The following is a 17,297-nucleotide window of genomic DNA, read 5'->3' as shown; positions in this document are numbered from 1 at the left end:
CCCAAACTGAGCACCATTCCCAAGGGCAGGGGTGTGGGATAATGTGCCACTGCCTGAACAGTGGCCTCTCCCTGGGACTTGGCAGAAAACCCTACAGGACAAAGTAAGAGCCATGGCCACTGGTTCTGCAAAATCCACTGATTCCACATTAAAAGAACTTTATTTTTGGAAGATTACTCTCATTTGTTTTCATTCTTTTGAAACCACATCGTGTCAGTGGCACCAGGGTGGAACGGTACATCCTATGGAAACATGCCAGAGAGAGGCTGAATAAATAAAGCTACAAAGCCCAAGTTATGTACAAAGACCTCAGGCAAAGGTATTATGTTTACAAATCTATGTACAATAAAACAAATGTAAACAGTCAAATGCAGCAGAGGATGCACAGGAAGGAAGGACCATACAAACCCTAATGGCAAAGGGACAATCCCACCTCCACTGCTGGGCCAGTGGGGTTTTTTTCTCAGCATTTTTAACTCAACCATCTGGGAGCTGCAGAGCCCCTGAACGCTGATTGCTGAACCCTCAGCTCCAACCCTGGCTCCGTTTGCTGGTTCAGTCTAAAAATCCACTGACTCTGAGGCACATGGACAGAGAAACCACACAAATGTGTTGCTTGAAAGACCCACGAGGTTCAGTTGCCCCAAACTGTCACAGAAGGTGAGGCTGCACAATCCAGTCCTACAGCACAGGGGGTGATGGGCAGAGGGTTCTTGGGGCCAGGGGGAGCAGCAGCTTCCTAAAGCTCCCATGGGGTCGCTGTGTGGGGTGAGGGATGGAGGCCAAGTCCAGCAGGGCCAGGGAGCTGTGGGGCAGCCCTGGGGGCACCTGAGGGCACAGCCCTGGCCACAGCACTGCCCATCCCTGCACCAGGGCAGGCTGGGATGGTCACTCCAGGGCACTGCCACCAGGGAGCCTGGTCACTGTGTGTGTCCAGCTGTCCAGAGGGGATGGAGCCACTCACCCAGCCCTGCTCTGAGTGCCCTGGCTGCAGCTGCCCCTGAGACAGACTCTGGGGCCAGCTCTCAAGTGCTAATGGCCTCCCCCAGGGCACTTCCACGAGGTCTGAGAGCAGCAGCTGCAGGGCCTGGGAGGGGACAGAGACAGCGGAGCCTGTGAGAGGAGTGGCCAAAGCTCTGTCAGACTAAGTGAGAGGAGAGGGAAAACCCAGGGGGAAGGCCAGGCCTGTCCCCCAGGCAGAGCAGGACTCGGTGTCCCCAAGCACAGCAGAGGGTGGCAGCTCGTGGGGCTGGGGCAGAGAACGTCCACTACAGCGACAGCAGAAAACAAACTGTATTGACAGGACATGGAGGGCCGTGGGCCCGGGGCCTCCTCTCAGGGCCATGTTCCAGCAGGGTGGGAATGGGGAGGAATCAGGAGCAGTTCTTCTCGAGGTGGGCTGAGAAAAGCATCCGAGTCCAGACCCCGCGGGCTCATACGCTCAGCGGGAGCATTCCCGGCGCCGAGGACGGTCGGGAGCCCCCCAGGCCGGGGGGCCCTTGCTCAAAGCCGTTCACTGCCCTGGCAACAAGAGACAGCCTGTTAGGAGAGGAGCGGGCAGGGCAGGGCAGGGCACTGCTGCCCCTCCCAGCACTGGAACCCCGACCCTCTCCTCTGTCCCCGCACTGTCCCTGCGAGCCCGGCCAGGCCAGCACAGGCACAGCCCCAGCTCCAGCCGCCTGCTCAGTGCCCACCCCAGAGCCAGAGCTGGCATATCCTGGCCAAGGTGACTGTCCCAGCAGGATGAGTGGCCCCACAGTGACCCCAATGGGTCTGTGCATCCCTCAGGGCTGTCCCTTCCCCGGCACTCGGTGCCCTGTGCTCGTGTCCCTCAGGGCTGGAGCACAGGCTGTGCCAGGAGGGGACACACACAGTGTCACACACACTCTGAGAGCCTGGCAGTGGCACAGCTCAGCAGAGCTGTCTCTGTGCCCCACCAATCCCCAGCGGGCTGCAGGAGAGGCTCGGGGTGCCTCCACACCCCAGGATCCACAGGCTCCCCTTCCCCAGTGCCCAGCTGGAGCTGTGGAGCTCCTGCCTTCCCAGAGGGCTGGGAGAGGAGCCTGTGGGTCCAGCAGCTTTTCCATCTGTGCTCTGACACATCTCCTGTAAGGAGCTCCAGGCCCCATCCCGGCCCCAGGAGCGATGGCATCCCTGGATCAGCACTTCCCCCATACCAGCCCTGCCCATGGGGGCTCTGCAATTCCCCCCAGCCCTGGAGGCTCTGCAGGTCCTGCCCCCATGTCCAGCTCTGCAGCACGGCCCCAGCTCTGCCTTTCTTCACCCAAGGTGAAGCAGCAGCCTGGACTTGCTGGGACACAGCAAAAGGCACCAAACTGGGGGATACTGGGAGCTGGCACTAAAGCTGAGCTTAGGGAGGGCTTGCCCAGCCTTTCTGGTGGTAGCATGAAAAGGCACCAAAAAAAGGGAAAGAAATCAGCATTACTGCAGTGGGAGACAGAATTAAAGGAAAATAAAATACCTTAAACACAGCAACTGTAAAAATTAACCAAGAAAAGGTCCTGCCTAAGCTTGCAGGAGTGAGCTGGGAAAAGCTCTTGTGCTCCAGCTCCAAAGGCTCGGGCAGCTCTAGGAGGTGTCTGGAGCCTCTTGCCCACAGTGATTAATTCCAGCCATGTCCCCCTCCTGCTCCTGCCTCCTTTCCCTGGCCCTCAGACCACCCCAGCACACTCTGGGGCGCCTGTGCCATATCCTTGTGCTCGGATTCCCAAGAAACCAGGCTCCAGCCAGAGCCAGGAGCAGCATTCCCTGTTGGAAATGTCCCTGTAGTGGTTCCTGAGGGATGTTTCTGCCTGCCTGTCCCTGCAGTGCCATGGGCTTTGTGCCCATGTCCATATCTCTGCCCTGATTACTAATTTGGACTCATTAAACTGCATTTCAAGCTGTATTTTGTACTCAGCACCTCATGCCCAAAACTCCCTCAGCTCTAAGTACCCAACAAATCCTCAGTGGAAGATTCTTCTGGAGCTGAACAGCATGGCCTGGAGGGAAAATGGAGCTGGTAAAGCACGCATGGAGACCTGGAACTGCACAGCTCTGGAACTGCCCCAGTTGCTTCCAGCTACCATAGCTGTGCTGGGCAGGGACAGTGACACTGAGCAGGGACACTGCTGTCCCTACCCACACTGTCCCCTCCCTGCTCTACCCCTGGCCATCTCCCAGGCATCTGGGCCCTTGTTTGCTTTCCTGTCAGCCACAACCACACCATTGCACATCAGCAAGTCAAGAGTCACAAAATGCTGAAGGAAAACACAAAGGGCTAACCTTCCAGATGAACTCCATCCATGAAGGCACGCTTCCCCTGCATCCCTGCTGTGACCAGTTCAATCAGAAACATGCACTTATTTGAAGTATTAAACAGATGAAGAAAGTAAGCAGCACTCAGGCTTATGTTTGCAACAGGTCACAGCAGCAGAGAGGTTTATTCCAAGTCAGGAGAAAGAGCAATTGCAGCCTCAGGCTTTGATCAGGGCCCATTAGTGTGTGGCACTACCAACTACCTCGTGCAGTTACCAGAGCCCCAGACCTGCCCCAAGCCCCAGGTTACACCACATGCAGCCAACCAGTGCAAATGAATTCATTTACCCATGACCAAGGTGGGGAATATGACCTTCTCACGCCTAGTGGAGAGAAAGGGAAAGTTTATGCACACAGAAATGACATTCCTGAGCACAACCCTTGAGGCAACAGCTGGGGCCAAGCAAAGTGTTCAGCCAAACCTCAGCAAACTTGTGCTGTGTGAGCTCTGCACTGTGAGACTGCTCTGCATGGGCAACCCAGCACAGGCACAGGAGCACTGCACCTGAGCCACCCACAGCTCCCTCTCTGCCAGGTAAACCTTTCATAAGGTGGGTCAGGCACTGAAAAAACACCCAGATTTCCCTGGTGTGTTCTGGTCAGGGCTGTGGGTAACAGTGCAGAGACACCTCTGACTGCTGTGTGTGAGCACAGGAATTTCTCACCTTAACAGCTCATTTCATTAAAACAAAGCTCAAGGGATACACAAAAATAGCCAAGAATAAACATCAGCTATGAGGACATTGACATTCAGGACTGCAGGAAGGGGAACAGCAGCTCAGCTTAGCTGTCCCAGTGCCAGGGCCCTGCAGAGCCCACAGCAGTTTTATTTCCTGGACAAAACTAGACTGACATTAACAACCAATTAACAATAATTACAACAGCAAAAAACAAGTAACCATCCTGAGGACCACCCTCAGGTGCTGTTCTGCCATTCCCTAGAATCTGGACAGAACCTGCATGTTCCTGAAGGGACAAATCTGCAGGAAACTGATCTTACACCAGACACTGCTGGGTTTTTAACAAGCAGGTAAACCCTGACTCCCCCAGTTCTGCAGCCAAGCTTTGGTACAAGCCCTGCTGTGCTCCAGGCCTCCCCTAAAGCCGTGCTGCCCTGTCCCCCTCTGAGGGCAGGGACTTCACAAGAGCTGGAGACACCTCAGATATTTCAACCAGCAGAATGGCAGAAGGAGGAAAGCAAACAGAGCTGTAAAGGAGTGGCTGAGTTATGTCTGAGTCAACCCCACCACTCAGCCATGAACTGCTCCTGAGGCAGTGGCTGCAGAATGGAGCAGGGCTGCACTCACAGCTGGATCACAGACACACCTGGAGCAGAGCTACACTCACACCTGGAGCAGAGTTACACCTGGATCAGGGTTACACTCACACCTGGATCCGAGTCACATCTGGATCAGGGTTACACTCTCAGCTGGATCAGGGTTACACCTGGATCAGGGTTACACTCTCAGCTGGATCAGAGTCACACCTGGATCAGGATTACACTCACACCTGGATCAGGGTTACACTCACACCTGGATCAGGCTCCAGCCTCAGGGCAGAGAGGGGAGTGCAGGGACTGGAGGAGGAGGAGGGAAGGGAAGAGAAGGACAGGCCTGGCTCAGCCCCTTGTGCCCAGCCCTTCTGGGCCAGCGTGGCCAGGGCTCAGCCACTGCTCCAGCACAGCCACCACGGGGTGTCCTGGGCTGGGGCCAGCTGCCAGCCCAGCTGCCAGGGCTGAGCCAGGCTTTGCACAGCAGCACAGGCACTGCCAGCATGTCCTGGGCACAGAGCAGGGCAGCACGAGGGGCTGAAGGCACAGCCTGGGGGCAGCACACGGGGCACAGGGGACAAGGACAGGACAGGGGGCCCGTGCAGCATCTCTGGCAACTTGCACATGAACCACTTCCAGCCCTTTTCCTGTCCACTAACAGCCCCAGCTCTGCTGTAGCATTTCCTTCCAGGCTTTCTAAAGCCTTCCTCAGCCCCAGCCTGCTCCTCTCTCCAGGCAGGCAGCCCAGAGAAGGAGTGTGATGACAATCTGCATAATTAAAAGTGACCCCCACCCCACGGAGCAATCAGCTTATTTGTCACACCACACCTCAATATAGCCATGCTGCCTGCTAAGAGCTGCCATAATCCCTCCCCAGCACTTCCCTGCTCCCTGGAACTGCAGGAGCACTGCAGGGGGATGCACAGCCCCCTCAGCCCTGCAGCACACACAGCCCCAAAGGCTCATTTGCACATGACTTTAAGGCTCTGAATTCTTCCTTTCCAAAAGCAGCAAACACCAGTGGCTCCAGAAGCTCTCAGTGCCAGTTTTTAAGGTGCAGCTTGCCCTGCTCCCCACACAGCCCCAATGAGGATAAATTTGGGAAGCTCAGCTGGCTGCTCTGGAACTTCCAGGTTGGCAACAGCTCGTTTCATTCTCTAAAATAAAGGTAGGATTGAGGAGGTGCTGAATATCAGCATTAAATTGCACTGATATTTAACATGAAGGCACACAGGGAGCATGGAGAATGTTTGCCCTCAGTACCACTGGAGAACTGTGTGCTTTCCACCTTTGTACACCCACAGGACCTTGCACTGGGAGGAACTGGGGAAAAGTTTCCTGCAGCATTCCCAGCATCCCAGAGGGAGCTCAGAGCACACGAGGGGTGCTTGCTCCCAGGAAAGCAATCCCTGGTTCCAAGGCTGGCTCACAGCAAGGAGGGGCCACCCCTCAGCAACCACAACTCCAAAGGCTCGTCCCTCCCCTCGCAGAGGGGGGGTGAGCACCAGGACTGCCTCCCTCCCTCCCTGGGAACAGCCCTGCCTGCCCTCAGCTGCTGCAGGGCAATCTCCAGGTGTGGTTCTGCACTTCCCCAGAGCACACCTGCAGCTTTGTCAAGCCCTGCTCTGCTGAGATGCTCTCAGAGGGTCCCTTCCTCGCTGACTGGGGTTGGTTACAGGCACCAAGACATCGGGCAGGACTGGCACTGCCACTGCCACCCCCACTTTTCTCTCTGCTTCACAGAAATCCCCTGCAGACTTTGCTCTAGGTTTTCTCCTAGAGGATGAAAGCCGTGGTGGGCTAAGGACAAGCCAGAGAAGTGCTCCAAATGCAAATGCCCGAGGGCAGGGCTGAGCCTGACTCACCCCTTGTCGAAGAAGGACGTGTGTCCTGGGTGTGGGTACTTTGTGCCATTGCTGCTCATCACGGCGCTGTTGATGTTCCCTGAAATGTAGGATTTCCGTGATGCCTGGTCCTTTGCAAAATTCCTGCAAGCAGCTAATTTGGATTCTAAGGCCTGTGAAAGAGGAGGAAAAAAATAGTATTAAAAAAGTAATAATTAAGAGGAAGTATTTTGCTGCTCACGAGCCCAAGATTGCCATGAGCAGGACTCCACTGTGATCACCCTTGGCAAAAAAATGAGAACAAAGCTGTCATTTCCTCTGTCACCCCACCACAAAGGAAACACACAGATGCTGATGCAGACTGCCAGACATTACTCAGCTCCACGAGGGCTCAGATTCTAGAACAGATGAACTCTGAAATAATTACCCAAGATAAGGAAGCCACATCGTAGCAGAAGTTACCCAAACTTCTTGCTTCAGCAGCTGCCTTGAGCTGATCAGAAGACTGAGAGCCTAAAGCAGAATCCTCAAGCTTTTGAGAGGAACTGTGCTTTTGGAAAGTTGTTTTTTTCACCAGGACAATGCCTCCTGGAATTTCTTTCTTAATCTTGGCTTGCAAAATAAAGTCAATTTCTAAAGTTTCACTGCTACCATTCCAAACAGGCCTGGTGAGGTGTTTTTCCCCCATGTAAAGTGACAGTGACTCCAGGAGGAGAAGCAACATCCTGATCCTCTTCTTTACTCCAGAACATCACCTGCCCTTTCTGCCACCACCAGAGGCTGAATATCCACCTTATCCTGACTATCCACGTGCTGTAGCAGAAGGCCTTTACTTATTACACCCATGGGGGTGTTCAGAACATTGCAAATGCCTGCACTGGAAACTGAAATTCCTCTCCCCAAACGTGGGGTTTGGTCCTGTTCTGTACAGAATACTCCATTAAGAGGACACTGACATGCTGCCACAGGTAAGTGAGCCCTGTGCAGACTCCTAGGAATCCGTGGAAGTTTGTTTAGGGATTCTGGCCTATACAGGCAGCTGTAGGTAACTCTGGGTGTCACAGATTGTCCCCTGGCCACAGACTGTGTGATCTGAGCCCAGGACTCTCCGTCTCAGCTGCAGGCAGGAAAGCAGAGGGGAAACTTCCTGCAGAGACAGCGAGTGCAAAGCTTGGGATGAGGCACGGCCAAAGCCCAAAGAACCTGAGCACCCTCTGATTGTTCCTGGAGCATGAGCTGGACTGTCCCAGTGGCCGAGCTGGGGCTCAGGGCAGGCTGGGAGAGCAGCCTGCTTATTTGGCATTTCCTGTCCTTGCAGAGTAATCACACGGGATTGTCACTAAGCTCCCTAAATCCCCTGCAGACTCTTACTCACAACGATCCCCTTTAAAACGTGTCACTGCTAACCCCGAGCTCTCCTGCTGTCCTTTCAAACCAAGGCTGGGCTCGCTGCCTCCAAATGGGAGCAGCCAGGCAATTTTTCACGTCCAACTTTGCTAAAACAACTGTCTGTACTGCAGCTCCTGCCAGGCTCAGCGTGGTTACACAGGCACAGGGCACAGCCAGCCACAGCTTCCCTGTGCTTCACTCACACACAAACCACCACAGCTCATCCTGAAGCTCCTGGCAGCTCAGAAGTCATTTCTTCTTCCAAGAGGAAAGCCTGGGTCCTGAACAACGCTGCAGCAGATGTTTAAAGCACTTCTTCCCTGCTTACAGTGTAATCCCTTTAAAGGCTCATGCATTTCACTTCCCCACCAGCCACAGATGGGAGCATTTGGCTTTCTCCTCATTTGTTTTCTCACTTTCTTACTGAAAGTTTCTAGGCTGGTTTTTCTTTCAGTCTCTGTGGCAGATCTCCATGAGAGATCTCTCCCACCAGAAGACCCTGGCAGGGTGATCCCAGCTCCTCCCTCACCCTGAGCTCCAGCTCTGCAGCCCAGAGGAAGCTGCAGCCCAGTTAAGGTGACAGTGTCTAACCCAGCACTTGAAAAATTTTTATTCCAAACAGGAATTTTGTCACTCCAAATTGGACCAGAACCATAGGATCAGGCTTTAAAAATCAAAATAATTAGGGAAAAAAATCAAATATTAAGAAGTGAATGTGGATGATTTGGCAGCTCCACAATGTACCCAGCAAGGCCAAGGCTGTGCTGTGATTGAGCACAAGGCCAGAGGCCCCAGGAGAGCCCAGAGCTCAGGGCACTCACCCCCACTTTCCGTAGCAGATCTCCCACAATGTTGAGTGCAGATATTCGAGCTGAAGGAGTCAGTGGGCTGGTACCAAACCCGTTTGGTATAGCTGCAAACACAGATATATCTTAGTACTTCACTCCTCCACAGTTCAGGTTTTTCAAAAATTTCAATAAATCAGCTCCTACATTAAAAAAACCCAAACATATCTATAATCTTGCTGCAGACATTTCATACAATTACCCACAGTAACTGCAGGATCACTAGGAAGGGAAAATGATCAAGTTTAATTCCCGCCCACTGCCCTGGTTGCCATCAGCCCCCCCAGGCAGAGTTCATGCACTCTCCATCTGCAAGGCTACTGACTGCAATCCATCTAATCCAGCCAGAGCTGCCTCTGGAATCCACTCTTCCTCATCTGAAAAATCAAGAATTAATCCCTGTGACTGTCCAGAGCCTTCCAGACTGGAAAAGGGGCTGGACTAACATCCCACTGCCTCACAGAGGAAACAGGATCCCTGAGAAATCAGTGTGGTAACAGATACTCCAAATTCCAAATACCCACCACTGCTGCTGCACATTTGAGCACAATTATCAGTCCCTGCACTTCCCTGCATTCCCAAATATCTTCAAGGCTCTACAGTGCAGAGTGCAAACCGTGCCTGCCACCCCAGGCATTGTCTCAGCTTCACTGTCCTTTTCAATGCTATTCACTCCTGAAATGCTCCTGATGCTGCCCTGAGATTCAAACACAGCTCATGGAAGTGTGTGAGATCCACACCCCCACATCCACCTCGGGCTCCTAAAGGAGTATATCCAGACCCCATTCCTTTGGATGATACCTTTTGGGGAAGGAAAACTATTTTCTGATCCTTTTCCAACAGGTGTAGCTGGCAAGGAGAGAGAGGCCTGGACAGCTGAATCCATCTTCTCACAGTCCAGAGTAGGGGAGCTGGGTGCTGATTTCCGGGTCACCTCCTGCTGCCTTTCCCTCACAGCCAGCTCCTGCCGTAGGTCTGAGGGTTGAGAGAAGGGAAAAGCCCCACAAAATCCCCTCTTAGTGATTGATTCTCTCACAAACACTCTGTTCATTTGGGAGGGGCAGCAGGAGACACTTCCCAACAATCCTGGGTTAGTGCCTGCTGCTGCTTCCTCCCGAGTGGAGACATCCCTCAGAGCAGCCCCATCCCATCCCTGGATCCCATCCCTGTATCCCATCCCATCCCATCCCTGGATCCCATGGATCCCCATCCCATCCCATCCAGGACAGGAGGGAGCAAACAGCCCTGCCAGTCCCTGGGATGGGGGCAGCTGATTTGCCTCAGGATTTTTCCCCATTTGCAGTGTGAGCTCCATGTTCCCAAAACTGCAGCTGGACACAAAGAGCTGCTGCTGCTGAGCCCAGCTCCTGCTCCAACACAGCTTGGAAAAACAGAGCAATGAGCTGTTGCTGTCTTTCCCATTCCCTACATTCTCCTCCCAGTTAATAATCCACACAAGCCAAAAGCAGTCCAAGAGTTGCATCCAGTTTTCTGATGCCCTGACAAGTAAAAGAGTAGATTGGAGGGCAGTCCAAAGGACAGGGAGAAGGCTGGGCATTGGAAAAGCCTGGTTTTATTCTCACCTCCTCCCCAGACTGCAGATTATCCCTACCCTGTCCCTTCCCTTTCCACAGCTTTTTCTACAAAGAACATCCAGCCCAGCAATGGATCTCTCAAATCCTCTGAAAGACGCAAACATTACAAGTGAGTTGTTCCTTTTTGGGCAGAGCAACTTCATTTTCACAGACCTCCTATTCCTTGCCTCAACCTGGTACAAAAGCAAAATTAACTGCACATCACAGCTTTTAAGTTGTAACAAATATTTGGAACCGATTTTAGGTAAAACAGCAGAGCTGAAGTGAAAATCTGTCTGGGCTCCCAGAAGAGGATCTGAGGCTGTTCAATCAGAAATGTCATATTTAGGTTTGACAGTACCAGCTCTTTTAGAGGCTACTGTTCCTGCTTGCTGCCAGGGGGAATAACTCACAAATGCTAAAAATGTCTAAATGACTCATCTAAGAAACAAGATGTCTGTTTTGCTGATTGTTCCAATGTTCTAGAAAACAGTCCTCTGGGTTTTGCTGGTTTTTCCAGTTTTATTGTCCTAATCTCAAATTACAATACATATACTTCCTCAGAAAATGTCTTTCTTCATAATTATTACAAAATCCCTGTGCTTTCAATAAAGCTCCCAATTTCTGGGGCACAAACTTGCTTCAAAAAGGTTCCCAAAGGAGAACAACAACAACAAAATCCCAGCCTACTGTCAGGTGTGTTCTTACACTCAGGTCCAGGCCTTAAATGAGGAAATATTTTAGAAAGCTTCATTTAAGGAACAAAGTTGTAAATCACCAACCTTTAAAGTACATTATTGGCTGGCACAGGCGTATGAGCAGATCACCTCCACTCTTAGAGAAATCAGTTTATACCCTCATTAAAAATGCTTCCCCCAGCATCCTCAATGTGAAATCCACTGGGGAATTCCCAACTCCCAGAACACCATCCCAAACATCTCCCAGAGGTCTAGACACAGCCTTTACCAGAATATCTTAAATAATATATTTAAGGCAACTTCCAAGGGGCTTGGAAGGAACACAGGAGAGATTTTTTTAAGAGTTCCTTGATCATTTATCCTGTATTTCCCTGTCATTTCCGGTGCCTTCCCTTCCTATAAACCCACAGCAAGAGGAACTTTTGAAGCAACTTCCTCAATTCTCTTTTATCTGTGGAACACAGTATTTTTGTGTTAAAAATCCTGAATTAATCTATTGTCAATTCTGCCCTAAATGAGGAAATTTTTCTTTTTGGCTACACTGGACATACAAAGAACACACTGTTAGTAAAACCTAAAGCATCCAGTTCAAGTCTCATTATGTGAGGCCTTCTAGAAACATGAGCTTTGCTTGCTGCACATCTCTTTTAGCAAACCAACCCTTCACCAGGAGCCAGAACCAACCAGACCAGCCATACCTCTTGCTTCATCCTTTAATCTCTGTACAGAGACCAGCAATGACTCCTTGTCATCCAGTTCACTTTCTAAAAATGCATTTCTCTCAATAGCTTGGTTCAGTCTTTGTTCAAAGTCTTCCAATGAAACTATTGTTGCCCTAGAAACAAAATCCAGAATATTAGGTTCTTCAGCTCAGCCAGCATAAAAGCTTATTCAAAAGCATAACAGAAGGAAAATGTTAGCAGGGCTATGTTCAAGGTAAGCATCTGAAAGCCATGGAAATGCTCCTTAGAAAGGAATAATCAACTCCAAAGAAACAGGAGAAAAAGATGAGAAGAACATGATAGCATCTGGCTCTCAGAGATGCACCAAAGATGTGGGAAAGAGCCAGCCCAGAGCAGCCAGCTCCATTTTCCCCAAGGCATGTTCCAGAGCTGTGCATTTATCAGTGCCCCAGCTCAGGCACAGCCCAGCCAAGGTGGGCAGCAGAGCACTGGGACATTACCTAAACCCAATTCCTCCCAAAATCAGTGTCAAAAGTTAGTCATGAGCCTAAGAGCCCTGTGGAAACAGGGCCTCAGCTGTCAGATCTTTTTTCCAGATAGCCAGAGGCTCATTCCTGCTCTCCCTGAATCAATGGCAGAATTCCCACCTAGCAGAAGGGAAGCCTGACCTCCTCCCAAACTGGGCGTTCCCAGCAGCAGCCTGCTCATTCCAGCCACTTGGAAAGGGCAGGACTGCTCCCTCCAGCTGTTCTGCAAGGGACCAGGAGACTCCTTTGGCCTGTCTGATTTAACAGGGACTATGGAAAGCAGGAGCTGCTGACTTCAAAGGGGCTCTGAGGCAGCAGGACACAAACATCAGTCACTTCGCTGGGGGTACCAAGGGCAGCAGTGGCCTGGCTGGCTCTGGGCTTGTTCCTCACAGGAGCACAAACTTCACTGTCCCACTGCAACAGGAACCAGCTGATGATGAGGGGTGACTGCACTGGCCAAAGAATCCAAAGTCTTGGCGGTGTTTGGGGTTTTTCTGATTGTTATTTTCCCTTTAAGGATCAATGAAATGCTCGAGCTGAATAGCAAAGAAAAGATCTTTGTGGTGCAAACTTGAAGGGAAGAGGAGGTTTGCAGCCTTCACCTCTTTGCACGTTCCAGGTCATCGTTGGCCTGCTCCAGCTCCCTCACATATTTGTGCAGCTGATCTTTGATGGCCCTTGTCTGGCTCAGGTCATCCTCCAACAACGACACCTGCTTGTAACTCTGGGCGTACTGGTGCTCCAGTTTCTCCTGAAACAAAGAACAGGGAGATACACATCAGCTGCTTGGCACTGCCCAAGTCATCAGCACGAAAAGGGGACAAAAAGTATCATTCCCTTTGCAGAATGCTGATTTGGGACTGCTGGTAATTCAGAGCAGAAACTGGAGAGGGAGAAGGAACAGGCTGTGAATGTCAGAGCTGGCCATGGTACAAAATCCCAGCCACCTCCCCATGGCACAGCTGCCTCTCAGGGATGCATCCCTGCATCTGCTCCCCACAGCCTGCACTGACAGCTGCTCCAGGAAGGCAGAGACAAATCCAACTGCACAGCCTCCCCTTCTGTGCTTCTGCCTTGCCAGCACCCACCCTGACACCAGAAATTCTCTGGTGTGTCCCTCAGCAAAAATGAGACACTGAAATCTGTCACAAAACCTCCAGACCCACAAAGTCATCCTCAAAAGACAAAAGAATTCACTGCCAACACCTTCTGAGGGCACTGGTAGGGGCCTATGGAGAAACTACTGACCTCATAAAACACATCCTGACCCTGCAAGTATAGCTGGGACTGAAGACACAAAGTAATCCCATAAACCTTCCTTCCACGGAGTAAATTTCTAACCTCTGTCTTCACCAAATAAACCAAGACTGCCCAAAATGATGCTTTTTCAAGAGAGGTAAAAACCTTCCATTCAGAGCTACCTTCTGGACATGCAGATCCTTAAGCAATTCCTGGCTCCACAGATATGGCTGTGAAGGGACGTGGAGACTCCCTGAGAGATGTGCACAAATCAACCATTTTCTGGTTTCTTGGAGTCTCATAAAACCCTGAGGGCAAAAAGACTGGTTTGCAAAGAAAGGTGACAAGGCAGTGGCCTGACAAAAGCCCTTGTGTTGTGCCCTGTTGCTATGCTGATGTGGAACAAATAAAGCTCCTCCTTGGCACAGCCTCGGGAATTCAAACTCCAGGACGAAGTTTCATGACGTGAACAAGAAAGATTCTGCCAGAAATGTCCCTGGCCTTATTTGGGGTACATGCCATGCTTCAGTGTGGATCTTAACCAGACAACTCCTTTTTTATTTGGATATTCAGTGCCCAAGGGCAGCCCAAACGATCCAAAAAGAGATCCAAGATGTAGCTGAAAGGAAAAGCAACACTACCACAGAGAACACCTACCTTTAATGTTTCCACTTCATATTTCAGTCTTTGGTTATCTGCTTGCAAATCTCTGTTCCTCTGCTCAGCTTGCACTAGCTGTGCCTCCAACTCAGCTTCTAATTCCCTGCTTCCCTCCTGGAATTCAGCCAGCTCTTCACGGGCCTCCTGGAAGCTGCAAGGACAGGATTGCATCAGTGGAAAAGCCAGCACCTCCCAAGTTAAAACAAAACCTGCAGCTCTTCTAAAATAAAATGCTGAAAAATGGGAGTTTTAAAGCACTTAAGTGTCATCCACAGACCTCTAAGGGGAAAAATAAAAATGGGAGAAGAGAAATTACATTAAGCTAAGCTATTGGAGGAAATGAATTCTCTTACATCAAACCCAAGAGCTACCTGGAATGCCTGTGTGGAACCAGAGCTATTTACAGGATTCATGGGAGCCTGAGCAGCACTTCGTGCTCCATTAGCTTTCACTGCTGGCAGACTTTACGGAACAGACAATGAATTAAGCAAACATTTAACCAGATTTTGGTCAGAAACTGAAGAAAGAACAACAGTTTCTGCATCTCTGCACTAGCTGGAAAATTAAAGTTTGTAAAAATCATGCAGAGTCAGGAAGGCAGGACATGCCTACCTCATACCACTGAGAATTATTAAATACTAGAAGTAGCCACTCCACATACTTTGCTTATTTAATTTGCATCTTTACCACACGTAATAGCTCAACCCTGAGCAAGCAGCAGAGAAAACCATCGAGGCTTAAGGCAACACCACATCCAGTGGTGTCTCAGATGGAATTTCTGACACACAGGAGCAGCTTAGGGTTCTCCACATGGACAGGCCCCTCCACATTCCCAACACGTCCCTCCCACAAAACCCCAAACCAAACAAAAAAAGCCACTTGGACCTTGGGCTCTTGGTGCTTGAGAGGGATTTAACTCCACTAAAACCTCACTCACCCCCCAGTCCCTCCAGATGCACAGCATTCCTCCAGAGAGCAGCTTCTCTTGGCACTTTTGGTAACAAAAAGCCCTGTGTCCCCTAAGAGATGCAAACCACTGGTACAGCAGGACCAGAAGCTATGAAACACTTGAATAAAATGCAGCAGACACCAAATCAGCCACTTTTCATACCAGTAATTCCACTACAAGAAGCTTGAGGGAACAGGAATGATATAAGGCAAGCCCAAAGGCTCCTTCTTATGATAAAACATCAAGATTACCACTTAAAGCAGCACTTTAATTATATAAAGGTGCACATGATCATAAAAAGGCTCTGCTCTTGCTCAAACATGCTCAAAACATAGCCTGCAGTTCTTGGCATGGTGACACTGGGCAAGAAACACTCAGCTCTCACAGAGATGGTAATTTTAAAGCTGGAAATCCTTTCCAGAGAATTCTCTTCTCACAGGTTTTCTCTAAAGTATCTAATAATCATCTTGGTGTGGTCTTGCAGAGGAATAGATTAGAGAACCAAATTCAGCTTGCAAATCCACAATACCTTTGTTTGTACTTCAAGGAAAGCTCTTTCCAATAGGCAGTTTCCTCCTTTGGACTCGAGAAAGTAGGGATTTCTTCACTGTCCATGATCAACACAACCTGCAGAACATGAACACAGGAGTACACTCAGGATAAACCCAGGCAGGATAAACCCACCCCCAAAACCTCTGCTCAATCCTGGGCTTCCCAGCCACAGCACCAGGACTTGGCACCCACACCCAGGATGTCAAGATTCCCTCCCAGGGCTCACACAGACCTGCCCCAACGAGCCCCAGGATTTTACCCAGCCTTGCAAGTGCTTGTGGAGCAGCCTGAAATGAGAGCAGAAGTTCTGGTTGTATTTTGTACCTGCCACCAAAGCTCCAGTTGGTGCCACAAGCCCACTCAGGCCCACAGCTGGTAATCCACAGTTGGGAATTTTAAATTTTAACTCAAATTTACAGCTATCAGTTTCCACTTTACTTCACTAAATGTCTTTAAGAGATTTTGCCTCCTGCCACCACACAGTGACTGCACTACAGCTGCTTTAGAGCTGCAAAGGTGAGCAGTGAAGGAGGATGAACACTCCAAGTGAGGTAACTACAAACAGCTCTGTGTGGAGATCAAAACTCAACTTAATTCTTCCTGCAGCAAGTCCTGGTTAATTCCTGCTTGTGTCACATGCAGGTAACAGGAATTAGCCAGGTAGTTCTGCTGCCTCAAACAGCCACAAGGAAGATCAGCCTCTCCCAGAAATGACATGGTCACGTCACAGAGGAGTGTTCCCAGCCTGGAGGTGTTCAGACAAGTTTCCCACACCAAGGTACTGGTGATCCCCTCTCCACGAGGATCCTCCTTTCTGGACCTCCCCAGGCTATCAGCCAGCACAAGAAACACAACCCAAGATTCTTTTTGTATGGTTTTATATTGTCTAGGGGACACGAGACATTAGAGGCCTCAGCACACACCAGGTCTCAGAGGTGATGAAGGAGATAAAATGCAGGGCAGGACCAGGAGAATGCTCAGACCCCAGCACCATTAATGAGCCCTCCCCAAGCAATCCCACAGCTCTTTAAGGCTTTTTTTTTTTTCCCTCAAAAAGACAATCCTCAATTCTGTCCTTCCCACCTAGAAAAAGAATGAAGTGACCCCAACCTCCCCTGTGCTCCAAGCAGAGGCTGTGAACAATGCCTGCACCACGCCCATTGATCAGAAGAGCTGACCTAAAAGTCCTGACTTTCACACTCTGACAGGCATCACTTCTCAGCCAGCTCTGTCCCTTCAGGCTAAAATTGTCACACTAATGTGTTCTGTATCTCAGTGACCCATTTTTGACACCTAAAAGTGGGCCAGAACAATCCCATGCTTTCGTCAGAGGGCAGCCAGGCCAAACACAGCGAGGCAGAATTGGCATATTGGTTCTCCAGCTGAGCCTGCAGCTGCCACAAGCCAAGAGCAAATTTATCCACAGGGTGCCAAGCACCTCAAAAACACCTCAAATCTCACACTGTTTATTTAACTCCACAGCTTTACTGCAGAAGCAAACATGTCATGGCTCAGGTCTTCAGGAGAATGGATGGTGTTTCCTTTCCTGCACAGAGAAAATGAAAAGGACCTGTGGAGCCATTGCCATCACAAATTTCACACAGGATTTTCTTTGGGAGCACTTGCATCAGGCGTTACCACGGCAGCTCAGTCACTCCACAGGGACAAACCCCAAGCCTGGGGATGTGGAGCCCAGTATTCCTGCCTCAACTGCTGCAGCTCCATGGAGGGAGCACAGAGGGGAGC

The 17,297-nt window shown here is 50.5% G+C and overlaps 1 protein-coding gene across 6 annotated transcripts in view; it reads right to left on the bottom strand.

The window, feature by feature from the left end:
• Window positions 1–17,297, bottom strand: part of NDEL1 (nudE neurodevelopment protein 1 like 1) — a 36,270-nt gene that overhangs the window by 12,253 nt on the left and 6,720 nt on the right. For 3 of the 6 annotated variants that reach the window (XM_014886844.2, XM_014886845.2, XM_014886843.2), the window contains exons 2-9: window positions 15,529–15,626; window positions 14,048–14,201; window positions 12,754–12,902; window positions 11,637–11,773; window positions 9,468–9,641; window positions 8,643–8,734; window positions 6,454–6,605; window positions 124–1,521 (exon numbers count right to left, since the gene is read on the bottom strand). In XM_014886844.2, the coding sequence (XP_014742330.1) occupies window positions 1,434–1,521; window positions 6,454–6,605; window positions 8,643–8,734; window positions 9,468–9,641; window positions 11,637–11,773; window positions 12,754–12,902; window positions 14,048–14,201; window positions 15,529–15,614 (1,032 nt within the window). In that variant the 5' untranslated portion in view covers window positions 15,615–15,626 and the 3' untranslated portion in view covers window positions 124–1,433. Of the gene's footprint in view, window positions 1–123; window positions 1,522–1,588; window positions 3,642–6,453; window positions 6,606–8,642; window positions 8,735–9,467; window positions 9,642–11,636; window positions 11,774–12,753; window positions 12,903–14,047; window positions 14,202–15,528; window positions 15,627–17,297 lie in introns of those variants that run through there. The other 3 variants (XM_088176467.1, XM_088176466.1, XM_014886848.2) reach the window with 2 other exon arrangements.

The sequence above is a fragment of the Sturnus vulgaris genome, chromosome 20 (assembly GCF_052056855.1).
Source record: "Sturnus vulgaris isolate bStuVul1 chromosome 20, bStuVul1.hap1, whole genome shotgun sequence".
NCBI lineage: Eukaryota > Metazoa > Chordata > Aves > Passeriformes > Sturnidae > Sturnus > Sturnus vulgaris.
The sequence above is the reverse complement of the archived record's forward strand: the minus strand, read 5'-3'. Positions and strand labels throughout refer to the sequence as shown.